The following is a 19,175-nucleotide window of genomic DNA, read 5'->3' on the forward strand; positions in this document are numbered from 1 at the left end:
GCAATAGTTATCACATACCTACATCTATATAACAGTAGCTATGACTAAAAATTCTAAGTAGGTACCTATACTATACGAAACTTGTTTTTTTTATTATAAAGGAAAAAAGTTTTTTATTTTGAAATACGTTTAAATAGTTATTCTAAAACGAACAATTTTTATCAACATTTTCCATAACGTACTATGGTCTATGATTATACATGAATGGCAATAGTATCTACTTACGTTTTGGATTATTGTAAGTATTAATTTACCAAAATATTAAGCTACTCGAAAAATTGATATAATATACATATATTTTTAATCACTAAATCTCAATATACATTACATATTTTATTTTCAGTTAACTTATACTGATTTTTTTTTTAAGAAAGATGCATAAAATCGCTTATCCTGAGAAGTCGGTATTTTTTCAATAGTACGTTATGGATAACCATCCGTCATATTTTAACACAGCTGCAGATTAGAATACTCAGCTCGAATAAAAAAAATGTATTCAACTCATATAATAATATATGGTAACCGATCGTATGTAATGCCGTTCAATAATAATTACGCAATTAAGACGTTATGTTATACAATCGAAAGGTCAGTATGAATCTGTCAGCTCTGACGAAATACTGTCATTCAGATCGTTTGTGTGTGCTGCATTAACGTAGCACTTGCAATACACTACTTTTGTGATTTATTTCGAAGTAAATAATATACTCGACAGTTTTTATTCGCGACTAAAGAAATGGACCGTTGGACGGACAGAGTCGTCTTGGTGACTGGAGCTAGTTCAGGGACCGGACGGTCAATCGTGGCCGAACTGTCCAAATACCCATTGAAAATCGTCGCTGTGGATCGGGAAATCATCTCAATACAAGTATTTATTACTATAACGACGTTTCTCCATAGTCATATTATATAGAACATGATACATAAATAAACATTGTTAAACTATTGATTGGTTGATTGGTACCCATCTATAAGGACTTAGGGTTTGGCTAAACCGTTAGGTATAGGTCACCCCACTCACCGTTTCTTCTATTGGCTTTCTACAAATTATTTAGATCGTCGCGCAGCCTATAGGGTTTATTCCATATTATTTACAAGTATTTCTCTGTTACATATAGGTACACCTAAAAACTTTGAAAAACATTAAATTCTTTTCTTTCTTTTTTTTTGTCATCTCGGAACTATATTCATCATTTCTTAGTATAGAAGATACTAAATATTTCTAAACCAGCGAGTAATAATTATGCTGATTGTCAACTGTTCTGGTTTAAAAGTGAAATTTTTTATAAAATTGTCTATGAAATCAAATGTTAGTATTATCAGGCATCTGATATACTTTGAATTTGAAAATTGCATATTGTATCAACTATTAATAAGTGCTTAAACGTTAGCAACTTTTTATAATATTGGACAACGAGGATAATGAAATATTAATAATGGTCTTGAATCCGTGCACAGAAACTTTCCGACGAGCTGCAGTCCGCAGTGGCTAAAATCTATCCGGTTCAATGTGATTTTACTCGTGAATCGGAAATAGTAAATGTGTTCAAGTGGATCGAAACCACCATCGGCCAAGGAGTGTCGGTTACGATCAATAACGTCGGCACATCGATTAAAAGCAACATTTTAGGTGCGTATTATTAAAATATATACTGTAGTCTGTAGTTCAGACGGTGCGTCAGATTTATTCCAAACCTTTTCGGAAGGGGTGGGCCAGAGAGAATTTCTGTGCGCATACGAATCGCGTGTGGCAGATATAGATTGACATTCATGAACCGTATGTGAGATTTATTTTTGATGCGTTAAATTTTATACGATAGACGATACTACGATAGTGGTAAATAGAATAACAAATATATTGCAAGTTTTTACTTTATTTACTTATCACATATTATCATATTAATGAAATTATATAGTATATTATACTATATATTATATAGACTCAATATTAATGGCTGACTAGAAATGGTATAAAAGTACTAATAAATTAAAAATACTCTGGTTTTTGGTGGGTTAGTGGGTTGAAATATCATTTGAATGAAATATAATTCGAGACGAAAAAATTATGTTCGTGTTTCAGATGGCGAAACGAATGACTGGAAATATTTGTTCAATCTCAACGTCATCGCAGTAACAATATGTTGTAGGGAATCGTATAAATCGATGCAGAAATACGATATTACAGATGGACACATTATAAATATAAACAGGTTGAGTACCTTTACCCTATAAATTGAAAATAAGCATAACACTATTATTTGACAACGTCTAATCCAAATATATGATGTTATGTAATTGTATTGTTTTTAAGATGTATTGATCATATAGGTATTTTCTATTATTTTTATACTTCTATTTGAGATTAATAATTTATACAAAAAAAAAAAAAATTGTGATAGGTAGTGCAAGCATTTAAAAATGCTTCAATTTTATAATTTAAGAATAAATATTACATATTTCGACTATATAAATAACACAAATTACAATCAATAATCAATATAAGTAGTATAATGTATATTATAATAATTTAATTACATAAGGTAATATTTCTAGAGTTTTTTTTATAGTTTATCTACTCTTAATGATTTCTCTGTTATCATTCAGTGCAGCTATGTAAAACTAAAAAGAGGAGGATCATCACTAATGTGATTGGTTTTATTTTTAGCACCGCTGGTTACACAATGCTACCATCTCCTGGAGAAAAAGTGTACAATTCGTCGAAAACTGCACTTTGGTATTTAACCGAAGGCCTTAGACACGAAATCGTTCACAGTGGATCTAAAATCAAAGTAACTGTAAGTCTCAAGAACAATAAATGTGGCTAAACGCTATGTTTTTACAATTTCTTTAAGTGGGCATAGAGTTTAAATGTGTAATACAATTTAAAAATTAATAATAATTAATAAATAAATGATTTTGGTGTAATACGTATCTATTGGGTATGGCGTATTAAAATGTTAGGCTTTTAATAATTATTTCGTCGGTGCCTGAATGATAAAATAATTCTTATTTTATTTGTTCGTATAGAGTCTCAATCTTGGAAAAATAAACAATGAAGGCGTCGGAAGTGTCGGAGAAAATAAAAAATCTATTTTGTCGATGAAGCCCGAAAGAGTAGCGTCTATGGTGATCGTAGCATTAATTCAGCCGTCTGATGTTGTGGTAACTAAAATTTAAAATAAATAACTTTAACACAGTTAAATAGACTAACTAAATGCTTATATAAGTATACAAAATATATTATGAAACCACTAAATACTAGACAGTAGACACTCGGTTACTGAAATTTTGTCTACTATTCAAAAAATTCAATTTTTTGGTAGAAAGTTTGTAGTTTGTTCTCAAAAAGTTGTCCGCTATTAGAGTATGTCTACTATTTTACTGTTTAAAAGTGTCTTTCACGGTTTAAACTGTAGTATTATAACATTTATTATTATAGTACTATAGGTGAATTTAATTACAAAACGAATACATAATAATTAAAAAATAATACAATTAATATTATAATTACAATAATTACAGACTTATTCGTAAAATGCATTTTTAAATGTATAAAAATAATTTTATATAAATTTTTCATTCATCAACGCTGAAAAAGTTATACTTATAAAAATATGAATGATACAATAACGCCACTTATAAAATATTTAAAAAAGTATTTAGGAAGCTAATAGTTTTTTCACGCATTATTTTTGTTTCGGAAACAATTAGTTACCACCTAGGTATTATACAGACGATCTTTTAGACTGCACAGAAGGTCTGCGAAATTACAACTTCAATATTCTACAACGCCGCAGTATCTATTTATATTGTTGATCGAGTTGATGATACTAAAACTGAAATTTTTTTAAATTTTCCGAGAAGCTTACACGTTAATTCTTCTGAGAAAACAGCGAAAACGATGAAAATATAACCACAAGCGTCCCGTTTCCAGAGCGACAAGTGTAATTTTCCACACGAGATAAAGCGGGTAAAAATACACGAAAAAATCATAACGAATTCAAATTTCCTTTATTTAGACTGAAGACCAACAACTCAGTTTAGATATTAGGGGCATTCGTTTGTAGATAATTAAGTAGGTACATTTGTACAGTACAGAAAGTAATGTGTTAATTTTACCGCCGTGTATAGAAAAACCTATATTGGTGTATTTTTGATCGTGTGGGACTTGCTTATATGGTTCCCTCACTTGCTGTGTTTCGCGTGAGAATTTACTAAAACCCTTGCAACTTGGATTACCACAACTCTATTAGGTATCGTTTTATGAACAACGCTTTGATATTTTATTTTTATAGTAATTTTAAACGATAAAAATAATTAATCATCCTTAGTATCGCTACTTTGTTTTTTTTTAACTAACACCACAACGTGTCATCTACGAACGGCGATTCGGCAAAATAATTATAATAGTATATATTATTATGTACAATATTTCCGTCGGATATAGGAACCGACTGGCTGAAAGATCTATAATAATTGCCTTGTTTATCATATGTTTCAGATGGGCGAGCTGACCGTGCTGTCTGTGGGTGAAACCTTACAAGCGTATCCTCCGCCCAACATAATCATAAATTAATATCTACTTGACGTGATATATGTTTTTATACAAAAAATATAAACGAATTTGACGGACGCGTCAGAGTATATATATATATAATATAATATTATGTCGGTTGAATAATGTTTACCAGAAGTCAATTAGCATAAAACCGAGTTTAGAATTAATTTAATAAAATATGTTGTGGCCGTCTAGCCTCTAGGTAATTATCACGAGTGTTAATTCAAATATATAAAGTATATACACAATAAGCGATTTATTTATGCTGATTATCCTGTGAAGAATTACATTCTCAAAATGAAGTAATACCTATTTGTATAACAATTCATATAATAATATTCATTATGCCGCACGCGGGTTGCGTTCAAATCGATGAACCATTTACGGGCCGTTAGCTCGCTGTTGATTCGTCGAATCTTTAGTGACCGTTAACGGAATTTAGTATAAAAATATAAACGACACTGATCGTCGATCATTGTGAAACGAATGTCGAATTAAATTTGCAAAGCAGTATAAAAGTCAAGACTACGTTTTTGACGGATTAAAAATGTCGCGAGATACAAAAGTTTAGCACCATCGTGAAATATACATAAATCATTACTGAACGTGACCGTTATGATGCGAAAACATCAAATCGTATTGAAATATTTTTGGAAATGCAGTTCTAATAGTGCGCTATATATGCGCCATAACATGTAGGTCCCGAGCTGTATAATCGATGCAAACACATAAACCTTTTGAATATTATTGTAGGAAATGCATCGAGGGCTAATAAAATAATAAATATCGATTAAGTTATTCTTAAGGGTGACGTAAATGATGCTGACATCGATTTCCGGAAACGATTTATGACGGGGATAACCGACGTCAATGCGGTTTGCAGTATTTGTGTAGTTCGATATTTTATTAGCACTACGGCCGTATAGTTAATTAATAGTGGGTGTGTGGGTGGAATTACATTATATCGCGGCGGGTCAGACGTCGATGTCGATTATGGTCGGCTGGATGGGTGTCATGGTCGGCGACGGCGACAGGTCTATCGCGAGGACGTCGATGGACGTCGGCGGCAGCCGGAACGACGGCGGCGGCACGACGACCGCAGGCGGTCTGGCAGTGGCCGAGGCCGAGGCCGTCAGGGAATGCGGCCGAGACGTCGACGTCTGATCGGACGGCAAGACCGACGGTGCCGATTTGGCGGACGGCGACAGACGGACGATGTCGGCCGCCACGCGCGCGGTGTCCGTGTCGCTGTCGTCCGATTCGTAGTTTTCGATGTCGTCGTGGTCGTCGTCATCGTCGTCGGCGCTGCCGATTTTCTCGTCCAGCGACCGGAGCTGCTCTAGGTCGTGGTCGTCCGACGATTTGACGAACAGTGGCAGACTGTTCGAGTGGCCCGTCTGATAGCTGACGATATCCGACGACAGTGGCGAGCGGCTGGGCAACGGCTGCGGCCGGCAGGGCAGCGGTTCCGTCCGCTTGGCAAAGCCGACGAACGGCGTGGTCGGCGAAGCGGCCACCGGGCCGCCGAACGACGGGGACGGAGACGACGGCAAACCGAACGGCGAAGGCGACGACGGCGCCTGCACCGAGCCCAGCGTGCCCGGCCAATGATAGTTATTGAACTTGTTATCGCTTTCTCCGTAATCGCCCGAATCTGCAAGACAATATAAAAACAAAAACAAAAAAAAAACCGATTATTAAGTGGCGTTTGCGACATATTATGGATTTTATTTTGATAATTTTGTTTGTATTTGTTCGGTTTTTTTTTTTGGGGGGGGAGGCGGAAGGGAGGTGACGATAGAGGATAAAACGGTTTAGGTCGCCTAGTGCCCACGATCATTGTCAGTGCTCATCGTCGTCATCGTCCGCTGCAGAATATTTGCACCGAATCGATCCTTTTTCCGACTAGGTTTGCGATCGGCAGCGGGATTTCACGGTGAACGGACAAGCCGACATTGCATAAAAGCGTGTTTTAAACGGTCGACGAAGTAATCACAACAATAATCGTCGTAAATAACATCTTCTGTATATAGAAAGAAAATAAACGTTCGTAACGGTTCGTAAGCTCGGATAAGAATTATATAATCTTGGGCTACATTGAATAATAAAATTCTGCCGAAATCAGTCCGTCTTTTTTTTTTTTATTATTTGTACGTTATATCATAACCGGTGCACTTTTTTGTAATACACGTTCGCGTACATTTATCTAATCGCTACCACCGACGAACTTATTTTGCAGGTCAAAATTGTACTTTTTTACCACGCCGTTAATTTATACGATAAGCGGTTACGCAGTATCATATTTTTTAGAGCGCGTTTTTCACCCAATTATTGCTCTAGACAGTTCAGCAGAAAATCAATATAATCTGCATTCTGCAACGGTAAAAGATTAACAAGAAAAACATTTAGAGTTCCCATTTTGTAGATTCATACCGTGCGGAATAATTTACTCAGAATTGTATTTCGCTATTGTAGTAATGTTTTTTTTTTACTTATAAGTCATTGGGCTTATTTTTGTTTTTAAAAACTTTTTATGAAAAATGTGTTCCAAGTTAATTTTGAATGTTTTATCTCGAAACTACAAACTTGTAATGGTCGTATTATAAATAGCTCAAAAGATTGTTTATTTTTTTTGATTGTTTTTTTGTTTTTGAGTACCTACTATGCTGTTGTTCTCGTGATTTATTTATAGACCCATAAAATCCTAACTCTATAATAACATCACAATATTTTAGTATATACACGCCAATCATATCGCACACAACAATCGCGGGCGCAGGGCGTACTCTGACCCTCTAGAAGCGTGTCTGTCCCCTGAAATAATGACATAATATAGAATAACGATAGTGAAAAAACGAAAAATTCAGTCTGCCAATTTAAATATTGGGCCAGTTTTCGTCGACGCACCATTAACCGCGTCGGAAGCTTTGAAGAACGAACTGGACGGCGACGGGAACTTGAACGCGGACGGGCGGCCGCCACCGCCACCGCCTCCGCCGCCGTAGTCGTCGCTGTCGTCGTCGTCCCCGACGTTGCTGTTGTGGTTGACGTCGTTGTACTTGTCGAAACCAAAGTTCAACGACAGCGGTTGTGGTCGTGGCAGCGGCGGCGCGAACGATTCTTCGTCAGCTTCCGACTCGTACTCGGACGGCAGATTCAGCGATTGCGATTGCAGCGAAAACGGACGCGGTTCGTCGTCGTCGCCGCCGCCGTCAGACTCGTACTCGGACTGCTGTTGCTGTTGCTGCTGCTGGTGCGGGGGCGGCCCGGGTGACCGGTCTGGTCCGCCGCTGAGGAAACCGTGGTCGCGGTTGGACGACTCCTCGCCGTCGGGTCGGACGTACCGGACGGACGCTCGGAAACCGTTTTTGGGGTCGGCCGTGTACAGCACACGTCTGAGCACGCCGTCCGGTTCCATTACGGAATATTCGCCGGTCACGTGCGAACCGTCCCGCGTCTCGGAGTGACCGTGGCTGTCGCCGGTGTTCGGATTTTCCACGCCGTACGCGAACGAGTAGTGCGGTTTCGCCTGCGGTATACAAGCATAATATAGGTATTAGATTAATAAATCGCAAACATTACGTCCTGATTTATAGCCAGAATTCATCGATTAAACATACGACGCGTTGTCCCAGTAGTCGTCGAAGAATTTGTAAAAAGTTAATATTAAAATATAATGTAGGTACTACTCGATATTATTAATCCTACGTATTATTTACTATTAAATTGTGAATATCAATATAATACCAATAAAAACATTTATTTATAACAATTAATTAATCGAGCATACATCGATATACTCTATTCCCCTAAACATAAACGGAATTTTTATTTCTATTTAAATTTTTGTCTTTTTACACGCCGTACACATTGTTGCATCTTGGTTTTAATTGATTATATAATAATATTTTATACGTATATACGTACCTACAGTTAGGTACTCTATAAATTGCAATAGGTACTGCCCGACATTCCCCTGTTTTAAATAGTGCGCGTGTGTGCTGTTATTTAGGGTGCAAACGGTTTGCGAAAATCATTTCAGGTGCTAATGGGTTGTATGGTATCTGCAAACAATAAGGCGATTCACTGAGCATGCTCACACCTATTTTTTTTTTTAATGACAAATTTATTCAAATAATGATTTTTGTATACTTAAAAGACAGCATACTTAATATTTTTCAATTTTTTTGTCCATATCTAAGCAGTGTTTTATTTTTTTTTTTATAAAAATTTGTTAAAGAACTCATAAATTACTTGTTTAATGTTTAATACATGAACATTTAAAAAAATAATATCTGATTAAAAACATACAGTAAAAAAAGGTGGTTCTTATTTAGGAAAAAATGTTTATCACTAAAAAATACCGCACAAGTATTTTAAAAACATGGCGTTGATTATACTTAATATTTTCAAATCTCGCTATAGATATCGTCACATGCAGACTGATAGAAAATCAATAAAAGATATTTATTTATTTTTATTTTTCTATTTCTGTATAATATACATAATTATTATTTGATACATGTGAATACATATAGGTACTTAAACTATGGGTTACCAAGGGCGTTCTATACAAGGGATTGATGATATGTGGGTCAGATGTTACCTCTTGGAATTATTCTGTTCTAAGTCTTTTAGAAGCATCAAAAGTATTCTTGGAACTACAAAAACCAATTTGAAAAATAGCTTTTTGAATTATTTTATTGAATACAAGCTTGGCTCAAAATACAGTCATATGTAAGTAAATAAAACATTCAAGCGACAAGTCAGCAGAAGTGAAACGGAAGATGAAGGTAAAAGAGATAGGGTAAATATTAGCGACGTGCATCATGCGATGAATTAGATTTTTCAAACTATAATTATTAAAGTAAATAAATAATAAAGGAATATAAAAAGGGTCGGTAGAGCAGATAAGATATAGAGGAACTCGAAAGTTGACGAGGGAAATTATAGAAAATGCTTTGGTAGAACTGTCGATGAGATTACGGAAGAACTTTATATATTGATGTCGATAACTTTTTATTGATTAGGTTGGTTAAGATCAATGACTTAGTGTAATAGTGTAATGAAGTATATTGAAATAATTTTAAATGTATTTAATGTTAACATTTCAAATAAGTACAACATACATGATTTTAAATTTATGATGTTTAAAAAATAAATTTTAAATATGTTATTGCAGCTATTCCATATAAATACATATTTTATAAAAAATAATTTATTAGTTCATTAATTTTGATTTATACTCAGGATTTCGATCTTCAACTAGTTTAATAATAAAACAAGGTTACTATTTCTTGGTACTGTTTGTAATCAATTTTTGTTATGTGATTGCAGATCATAATACATTATATAAGAAGTTATCTAAGTTTATATTTTTTATTTTATTTTAAACGGGGCACTGAATGTATTTGTTTATAATGAGGTGTATTTTGTTTTATGTGCCTTAAGTCACCTTTAGGAGCATTATAAATGATTTTCAACTTTAAGGAATGGTATTTTGTAGAAAATTAGATTCAGTTGATACTTGGGGATCTAATATAACGTTATTTATAAGTTTTCTTTATACCAATTAAAAACTATTTAAAATACATAATCACACTTTTTTTATAGACATTTGATGACAATTTTTATTTTGATAGCTGAGGCTTGAGAGTTTTAGGTTCGATGCCAATTTTCTCTTAAGTTTATCTTCATTAGAGTTTAAATGTTTTAAGATGCATTTATTTTTTACGAGCGTTTAAAGTTCAAACTTTTATAAAACTCGTTAAATCGTACTTTTATAATTTAAAGGTAAATAGTCAAACAATTTTCAATTTTGATGACTAATATTTTAAAACTTAAAGCAAAAGTTCTTGTAATTTTTTTTTTATAGAAATTTAAAAATATAGAAATAAATAGGCACAATTTTTTTATACACATTTAAACAATTGAATATTCAAATATAAAACAACAATCTTTTTTAAAGTGTTTAAACAGTTTTAGTGGCTTTGTTAAAAAAAAAAAATATCAAGCTACTTGAAACTTACCAATTACAACTATGTAATCGAACGATAATGATATTTTCAAAATATATAATTATGTACCGCATAAACCAATTTAAATCATTATACTGTACGTTAGTGTTGTATAAGCTATAAGTTGATAATAGCAAATAAAAAATAATATTATGATATATGCATATGATTTTGATTAATGATTTAATGTTAATGATTGTTAATGATTTGACAATATGATTTTGGTAAAAATTAGTTTACCTACCTTATTCTTAAAATAAAAATAAATTATTAATATTAATAAAAATATTTACTGCCTCAGCCTCAGTTAGCGATCTCTGTAGACAGCTTTATTATTCATGGGATTTTTTATTTAATCAGTTATAAGTTAAACAAGAAATGTTTATCTATTTTATTAAATATTAAATTGAAGTTTTTGTGAAAATAAAATTTGTTCTATTATGTTATTCTAAAATTTGAAAATAAAAGTTAACGTCATACTACTTATTGTGCACACGTCGCGCCTTTTTTTTTTTTTTAATATTATGTATTTATATATAAACATTTAAAGTAGGAAAATGCAAATAATAATCCAATTCCAGTTCTATACTCATATAAAAATAAAGTAAAATATGTCGTGAGTACTACATTACCACGTAATTTGGTCCATAACTCTCGCTTTCTTCGTTTCCACCTTCGAATTCTGAATAAGAAGATGCCGACGGATTAGATGGAGTCCACGGTTTGACTTCTTGTACTTCGCCGGACACGGGTCCTGTGAACGTGCTCCAAGCGTACGAGGCAGGTATGACTTCGATGGCATATGATCGTCGTAACGTGAACCAACACAATGCAACGATCTTAAAGAAATATAAATATTAACAATTTTATTCCTTATATTAACACGATTTTTTTTGACTTACGCGTAGAACGACGATCATTTCTGATAACTAATTGTATTTTTCATCAATCCATTTGCAGGATAATTATGTTGTTCTGACAGTAACGAACGTAATTACAATAATAATAACTGCAGTGACATTCGTCCTGTGAGATTACTCGATGCGTTTCGTAATCTCCCACTACGGGATCGTCGCCGACGATGGATGATTTTTTTTGCTCCAAATAAACTATTAACCGGCATCACGATTCAACGATCTCGTATCAAAATAATAGTCATTTCGGCTAAATGTCTGTATAATAATTATTATTAATCGATTAAAATAAAATTATATTTCAATTTTTATCGTCTCTGAGGAAATATTGAAACGAACCATTACGGTCTCTTATTATATAACTGTAAATAATTATTGTTTATTTGAATTAAATTTGAAAAATAAATTAATTTTATTCGTTGTTTAGACATGAGCAACTATTGCGCAATTGTTTTTAAAATTTGTTTGTTAATACTTATACTTTTCAAATGCATAATTTATTTCAGTAAAGCTCAAAAGTTTTTCTGAATATTGGTAGTTTGTTAAAACTATAGTATAGTAAATAATAATCTATTATATTTTTCGTTACAGTCAAAATCTTAAATACAGAATTGACACGGTTCATCATACACGAAGTGCTAGGTATGCAATTCCTATTGCACGTTTGCATAATAAATTGTATAGAAATATTAGTACAGGAAAAAAATTGATAAATATAATATGTCAACGTCAAACGTTACGTATAATATTGAAAACAAAATATATTAAATTTAATTATGTCGATAGTTAATAAAATTACAATTTCAGTGTAAGTATATACTCTATATTTATTCTTTTCATTTTTTAGTATAAAAAATGATATTGATTTTTTCAACATGCAATTGACAGTCTTGAAATCACTTATAAAATTATGACATTCTTATAACGAATATAATATGACGATAACTCAAGTTTTTGATTGACGAGTAATTGTTTATATAAGTATTATAAAAATATGTTATATTTTACATATAACATATTATTACACGACAATATAATATAGTATAGGTTATTATAAATTATTATAGTATGTTCCTTTATATTAGGTATGAAACCTTATTATATTTTTTACGTTTTTTTATACCATTTATTTAGTACCTATACGCCGCATGTATGTTGAATTGTTATTGAAGCTATGTGGAATGCAACTTTCTTCTTGCATACGCTTGAGGTTAAAATATATCGTTTAGCTATGAAAACCCATTAACACACTGTTGTATAAGTGTGTGTAACATGGGTAATATTTTGATTTAATTTAATACTTCAATAGTTGGTATATAGTAAGATCGTAGAATTGTATACCTATGAATATTTATGATGTATAAGTAATATTATTATCATTACCCTTAATCAAATACATAAATAAATACCAAAAATATTTATAATATTTATATCGACCATTATATTATAGCATTGACGGTGTTTATTCGGCATGTGTTAATTTATTTCAAGTTCACTTTAAAATGTTAAATACTTTTAACAGTAATATACGTACAATATACCCCCTGCAGCATAGACTGTAGTAGTTTTTACGTTTCAAATAAATATTATATATATTGTTTCTCTTTCCTATTCGATATGCAATTCTTTCTTTTAAGACTATGAAAAGTCTCTTATTGATAATTAGTCACAGATACATATATTATAAATATTTCCAAGGTCGTGCGTCTGTTGCATACGAGTCTTAATATCCTTAAAAACTGATCATTTCACCGATTATTAGTCGCACGGTGAACACAATCATGGTTTAAGGTAAAACGGAACATTTTTCGGCATTATAATAATACATCAAGATTCATCAATATTATAACATAGTGATGATGTTACAGGTATGCGATTTATTATTTTAGCACGGCGCTATACGAACACGAATCAGCGAATCCGGCGCAAGCGATTTGAAAACCGGTAAAACCGTTATACCCGTCCATATAAGGTGCAAATTGTATAGTCGCAGTACCCGTAAGCTAAGAATTTAGAAGAAAAAAAATTATCATAATCACAACCACAGAGCGACACTAGCAGTCAAGCCTCAGCAGAGTAAAAAATGGTTTCACGCATCGTCTACGTTCAAGTGAGAAATGTCATATTTGTTAAATACTATAACTATATAATTGCGCGTTATAATAATATTTCGATCATGTAACTCGCACTGTAGTTGTTTTTTTCTTGATATTAATAATTGTTATTGTTGATGATCGGGCTCAATTGATTCCGTGTTGTATATAATATAATACAGACAAGACTCGGTGCGGTAGTTGAGGTGTTTGCATTGGTGGCAGTCGTTGGGCTGATCGCGCAATCGTTCGCAGACGACACGAAAGTCCACGATAAGAGACAGTTGGAGAACGATTGGGCATCCACGTCGAAAAAAAACCACAAAGTAAGTAGAATAATAAAAATAATAACGAGTCAACGAAATAACGAATAACTTATACGTACGATGATATAATATATGATATATATTTAGGTAGTTTTCGTGTTTCGAATGATTTTTACGGTCGCATTTTTTTTTTTTTGACGAATTTTATAGGGACCGGACACGTACGAATTTAGATACGACGTGGAAAATGCGCCGACAAACAACATACAATACCGTATGGAAGAACGTCATGCCAACGGGAGCGTTGTGGGAAGTTACGGGCAAGTCCAACCTGACGGTAAAATTAGAGTGGTGTCCTACGTCGCCGACAAAGACGGTGTAAAGTAAGTAAATACCACTGGTCATGGTAATTTTGAAAAGCTTTTAAAACGGCTTATATCGGGCTTAACTGTCGGTATGTCGCCCACGAATTTCAAGTACGGATTTGTACGTTTCACATGTTGTTGAAATTAATTTTTGATTTAGGAATTCGTGAGGAAAAACACATCAATATAGTCAATAAATTTTAAATTTTAAATTTGTTTTTTGTCAAGTTTATTATTTTTTTCGTTGGATTTCATCAGCAATGTACATTGTATTAACCCATTGAAAACAATAACATTGTATCTATATATGACTTTATACATAAAGATCATTAGTCGTTAAAAATATTAGTTATTATTTTGCGGTATAAAATATTATATATCAACAAAAATGTTTTTCTTTCCGGGTGATGCATATGGCCAATCACTATAAAACCTCTGCAGCACCAATTCGTTTTGTCCTATTTTTATTTTATTATTACCGATGTTGTATAAGTACCTGTTTAAAAATACTATATTTGTTATCTCGTTTGATTTTTTTCGGGCCAGCGTCCGTATATTTCAAATAGATATGCAAATGGTGTATACATAAATAATTTTTCCAAATTGGTTTTATCTATTCTTCGTACAATATTTTTTTTTATTCTACATTTTTATTAAAACATATATTTCTATCGCATATAAAACAAAGATTTTTTCGGAAAATAGACCAAAAATAGTATTTGTTTTTCATTCACTGTTTATAAATTATTAATGAAAATAATCGCATAATATAGAAAACAACCTTGCCAAATATTATCAACACAATGAGTCTTATAAATTATAAGTTATAGGCTATAATACATTTGAGGTAATATTATTCATTTGTAAATCGAATGTTATGATATATGTATAATGTATAAGTGTATTAAATATGACGTTAGTTGTTTTCGTCATCTTAATAAACTGTAAAGCAAAATAATAACTCCCATACAACAACAACAACAAAAAACTTATATTTTTGTATCATAGCGCCTATATATAGGTATGTAATATGATTTATTTATAATCAATTTTTATATTTTAATTTAACTACTATAATAACTCTTTCATTAAAAATTAAAATTACAAAAACTTCAATTCAATAATATTTCAAAAGTTATTATAATTGATAAAAGAGTTTCTTGTGTTTGGCCCTGGGATGAATTAAAAAAAAACAATAAACGACAAGGCTCTCCCGAGGGCAGGCAAAACCGTGCTTCTGTGGATTCCCAAGTTAAAAATTTCAAAACATGTAACAAATCTACAACACTAATGTACTACCTATTCTTTAGTTATATTTCTGGTTTAAACCTTGGAATTGAAACGTGCGATCACTTATCCTTGCATAAATTATTACATATCGAACTGATTACATTGTATATTTCAATCGTGAAAAACTGAAACGATCGGTACATCAAATCCCTTACGAAAAAACGGCAATTTTTCCATACTTCGAAAAAAAAATATTTGTGTCGATCGCCGTCACAAAAGAATAATCTTAAACGGTTGATTATTTGTTTATTTGCGATGTGTAATATCACACACTTTTTTTTAACTAAAACAATTTTTTTTTTTACTAAATTTCGGCATGCACATAAATTAGGGATGGGCAACTCAATGCTACTAGAGGGTCAATTTTTTGAAAGTGAAAATATAGCAATCCAGAGAACATAGAAAGCAGAAACAGAATAATGGTCAATAAAATGTACAATTGACATTTATAGTTCAATACTAAATAAGAATTCAGATCAACGTTTTACGATAAAAATGATGTCGGCTTTATAAATATAATAAAATAAAATACAAAATATTCTAATATTTTATATTTTTATAAGGTGATTTGAAATGTAGCACTGACCACCGGGTCAGTTAAAAATGGTACGTAGGCCGCCAGTAGCCCATCCTTGGCATAGATCATCATAATAGCTACTTATTTATAAAACGATTAACGACTAATGTAATTAAGCAAGGTTTAGAAAGAAATGTCAACTATTATTTTTAAAATTCAACATTTAGAAAAATAAAGTTCTATGTTATAGTTTTCTTTAAGAACTGTAATTTAAATACATGTAATTATATATGTATAACTAGTTATAATAAATGTAATTAATTTTTATATATTATTAAAAATTTTAAAATACGATAACCTTTATAATTTAAAAATAATAAAAGTAATACATAAAAACTATGATTATAAAAATTCAAATTTCAAATAATTGTAAGTAATGGCATTTTAGAATTCGTTTAAATTATAATTGTAAGATATTTATTATTCATTTACATGTGATTTACTAATACATTATGATTATTGATTTTTGTTTTTATTTTTTCCATTATTTTTGTCAACAATTATTAACTAAACAAATGTGTTAGATCCTTGAGTTACTTATTGACCAATAAATTTATAAACCTCGAGATGAGTAGTGAGTACCTGAACTAAAAGTCTATGTATTTTATTTGTTTAAACTACACTAGCGTTGGATGTAGCGTTCTATTTACTATCCTTAATAAAATACGTCATACTTCAGTAAGATACTTTTGCGAAGAATTCAATTGTTTGTATTTCAATGAAATAACTGAGTGTAAGATCCCTTTTTTCATTTAATCATAGAGCGATTTCGCTCTCCACATTCCTCCATACAATAATTATATCTAAATAATATTCAATAATATGTTTGTACCGCATACGTATATTGATTTGTATTAACATAAAATAAGAATAAATTAACTAAAAATGGCAAAAGTATGAGGATATTAGTTTCAAAACTGGGTGTAATAATGCTAATCACACACATGCTCCCGCCAAATTGTTTTTATTGTTGTATTGCTTCTATATAGTATTTTTATTTTTCTCAGTATATAGCTGCCATCTACAAAATAGGAAAATCCAATTCATCATTTGCGATTTACTGCTTATAGTTGTAACTCCTTCAAAGCTTTTATTTTTTGAAAAAACTGATAGGGCTGTAATTTGTTGTCATTTATAATTAATATAATTAATATAATTTTTATATTTTGTGCTCAATCCTGCTAATTCCTGAACATATAGTATATTTATTTCTGATTTTGTCACAGGACTTACGTCAAGGACAATGGCGGTGTCGATCAGTACGTGGCCGAAGGATCTAGTCTGGACCCCGTGCAGCGGGTCACTTCGCAGATCATACAAACGGCCGTGAAGTCGCAACAACACAAGTCGCCGTTACATGACAAGTATCACCGGCCAACGCCTAGCACCGCGGCCGCGGCCGGCCAACGGGTGGACACGGCGCACGCGTATCACCAGCAGAGGACCAACATAGATCCGGCCGCGTTCCGGCCGGAAGAATCGCCGGGCTACCAGGAAACCAATCAGCCGTTCGTCGGCGACCAGCTCAAGGACAAGCTGCAATCGTCCTACGCCGAGTACCGGGTCGCTCCTCCTGGCCAGCAGCAACAGCAGCAACCAGCGCCACATCAACTGGTCCAGACCGCCGGACCCCTACCGCCCGTCGTCCCGTATAACCTGCAACAGGGCACCGTGCCGGCCCAGCAGCCGTCGCACTACGTGCTAAACGTGCCGCCCCTGCCCGCTCTGGCCGATAACTCCCCGCTGCCACTGCTGCCCGGTCAACAGCCCTTGCCCATCACGCCTGACAGGGGGCCCATCATGATACAACTACAACAACCGCAGCAGCAGCAGCAGCAGGTGCCGCCGTCCAACTATCCACAACAACAGCACTACCTGCAGTATCAACCCACGCAGGCGCACCAACAGCAGTTGAGGTTGCCACAGGGCCAACAGCAGTTGCTCAACCCCAGTCAAGTGCAACAATACCAACAGCAACCGGTAAGGATACAGCCGCCGGCGCACCTGCTGCAGCAACAGTTGACGCCGCACCAGCAGCAGGCCGTCCAATATCAGCCGCAACAGGCCAGAGTGGTGTCGCAGCAAACCCTGCCGCCTCAATACATTCAGCAGCAGCAACAGCAACAGCTACAGCAGCAACAGCAACAGCAACAGCAGCAAAAAGTCCCGTACCAGCAGTCCGTCATGCAGCAGCAGTACCCGCAACAGGTCAACATACCGGCGCATCCGTCGCAGCTGCAGATCAGAGGCAACGTACAACAGCACCACGCGACGGTACCCATGCAATTCTTCCACCAGCCGAATCCGGCCACCACGGCGGAACAGTACCGGCAACAGTTGCAACTGCAGGCGGCCGAATCGCAGATATTCCCGGTCTTCGTGTTGCCGCCATCCGATAGCGTTTTCCATTTCGGAAGAAAGCGTTTACGATTTTAAGGACGTTTTCATTTAATGTACACATATATATTACGTATAATATCGTTGTTTCGACAGCAATAAAAGCGTGTTTAGTTTAAGTTTGATTTTTTTTTTTACATTGACCGTTCTGTTCTGATTCGTATGAATATCACCGTTGTATGTGTACAAACGAATTGTTACAAAATATGTAATATAAGTAAAAACCTACATGTATTTGATGAATATAAATTAACATTTTTTTTTAATAATTATTATCGTGTAAAAATATTTCGAGACGATGCGACGACGCACGGCAATCCCGTGTCTCGCCGCCCGTCGCGACTTGCGAGCATAATATTATCAAATAGCTCGGCAACTCCAGCCTCTCGCAGCAATCTCCTGGTTTCCTGAATTACATTTTCGTCAGCGCTTCTGCAGAGTCGAACGCTTTATTCGACGTATAAACGGTGTACCTATATATCTATCTACCTGCATCGACGGTAAAATCGTGCGGACAAACAGAATCGATATACGAATCGAAACACCCCTAACTGCAGTATAATAATATTATACGTCAAACGGTGTTCGTAGAAAGAACAAATCTCGCTACGAACTCGTGTGAAGGTTTATGAAAAAACATGACATACGTAACGTCCCCGCGGCGCACATCCCACCGCGCGATGCCGCTGTATAATATA

At 33.8% G+C, this 19,175-nt stretch overlaps 3 protein-coding genes across 3 annotated transcripts; 2 read left to right on the top strand and 1 right to left on the bottom strand.

Moving 5' to 3' along the window:
* Nucleotides 1-579: 579 nt before the first annotated feature.
* Nucleotides 580-4,809, top strand: LOC132922384 (dehydrogenase/reductase SDR family member 11-like). Its single transcript, XM_060985869.1, has 6 exons — nucleotides 580-868; nucleotides 1,459-1,630; nucleotides 2,081-2,210; nucleotides 2,666-2,795; nucleotides 3,028-3,162; nucleotides 4,502-4,809. Exons 1-6 carry the CDS (start codon nucleotides 737-739, stop codon nucleotides 4,574-4,576), a joined length of 774 nt encoding a protein of 257 aa, XP_060841852.1. The 5' UTR covers nucleotides 580-736; the 3' UTR covers nucleotides 4,577-4,809.
* LOC132922383 (uncharacterized) lies at nucleotides 4,800-8,124 on the bottom strand. The gene is made up of 2 exons (XM_060985868.1): nucleotides 7,466-8,124; nucleotides 4,800-6,212 (listed from the first exon to the last, which is right to left on the bottom strand). The coding sequence occupies exons 1-2, from the start codon at nucleotides 7,974-7,976 to the stop codon at nucleotides 5,533-5,535; spliced, it is 1,191 nt and encodes a 396-aa protein (XP_060841851.1). The 5' UTR covers nucleotides 7,977-8,124; the 3' UTR covers nucleotides 4,800-5,532.
* Nucleotides 8,125-13,193: 5,069 nt separating this feature from the next.
* Nucleotides 13,194-18,746, top strand: LOC132922512 (putative uncharacterized protein DDB_G0271606). The gene is made up of 5 exons (XM_060986076.1): nucleotides 13,194-13,280; nucleotides 13,358-13,599; nucleotides 13,765-13,908; nucleotides 14,059-14,231; nucleotides 17,307-18,746. Exons 2-5 carry the CDS (start codon nucleotides 13,573-13,575, stop codon nucleotides 18,514-18,516), a joined length of 1,554 nt encoding a protein of 517 aa, XP_060842059.1. The 5' UTR covers nucleotides 13,194-13,280; nucleotides 13,358-13,572; the 3' UTR covers nucleotides 18,517-18,746.
* Nucleotides 18,747-19,175: the final 429 nt, after the last annotated feature.

Source organism: Rhopalosiphum padi, chromosome 2 (assembly GCF_020882245.1).
Source record: "Rhopalosiphum padi isolate XX-2018 chromosome 2, ASM2088224v1, whole genome shotgun sequence".
In the NCBI taxonomy this organism is placed as follows: Eukaryota; Metazoa; Arthropoda; class Insecta; order Hemiptera; family Aphididae; genus Rhopalosiphum; species Rhopalosiphum padi.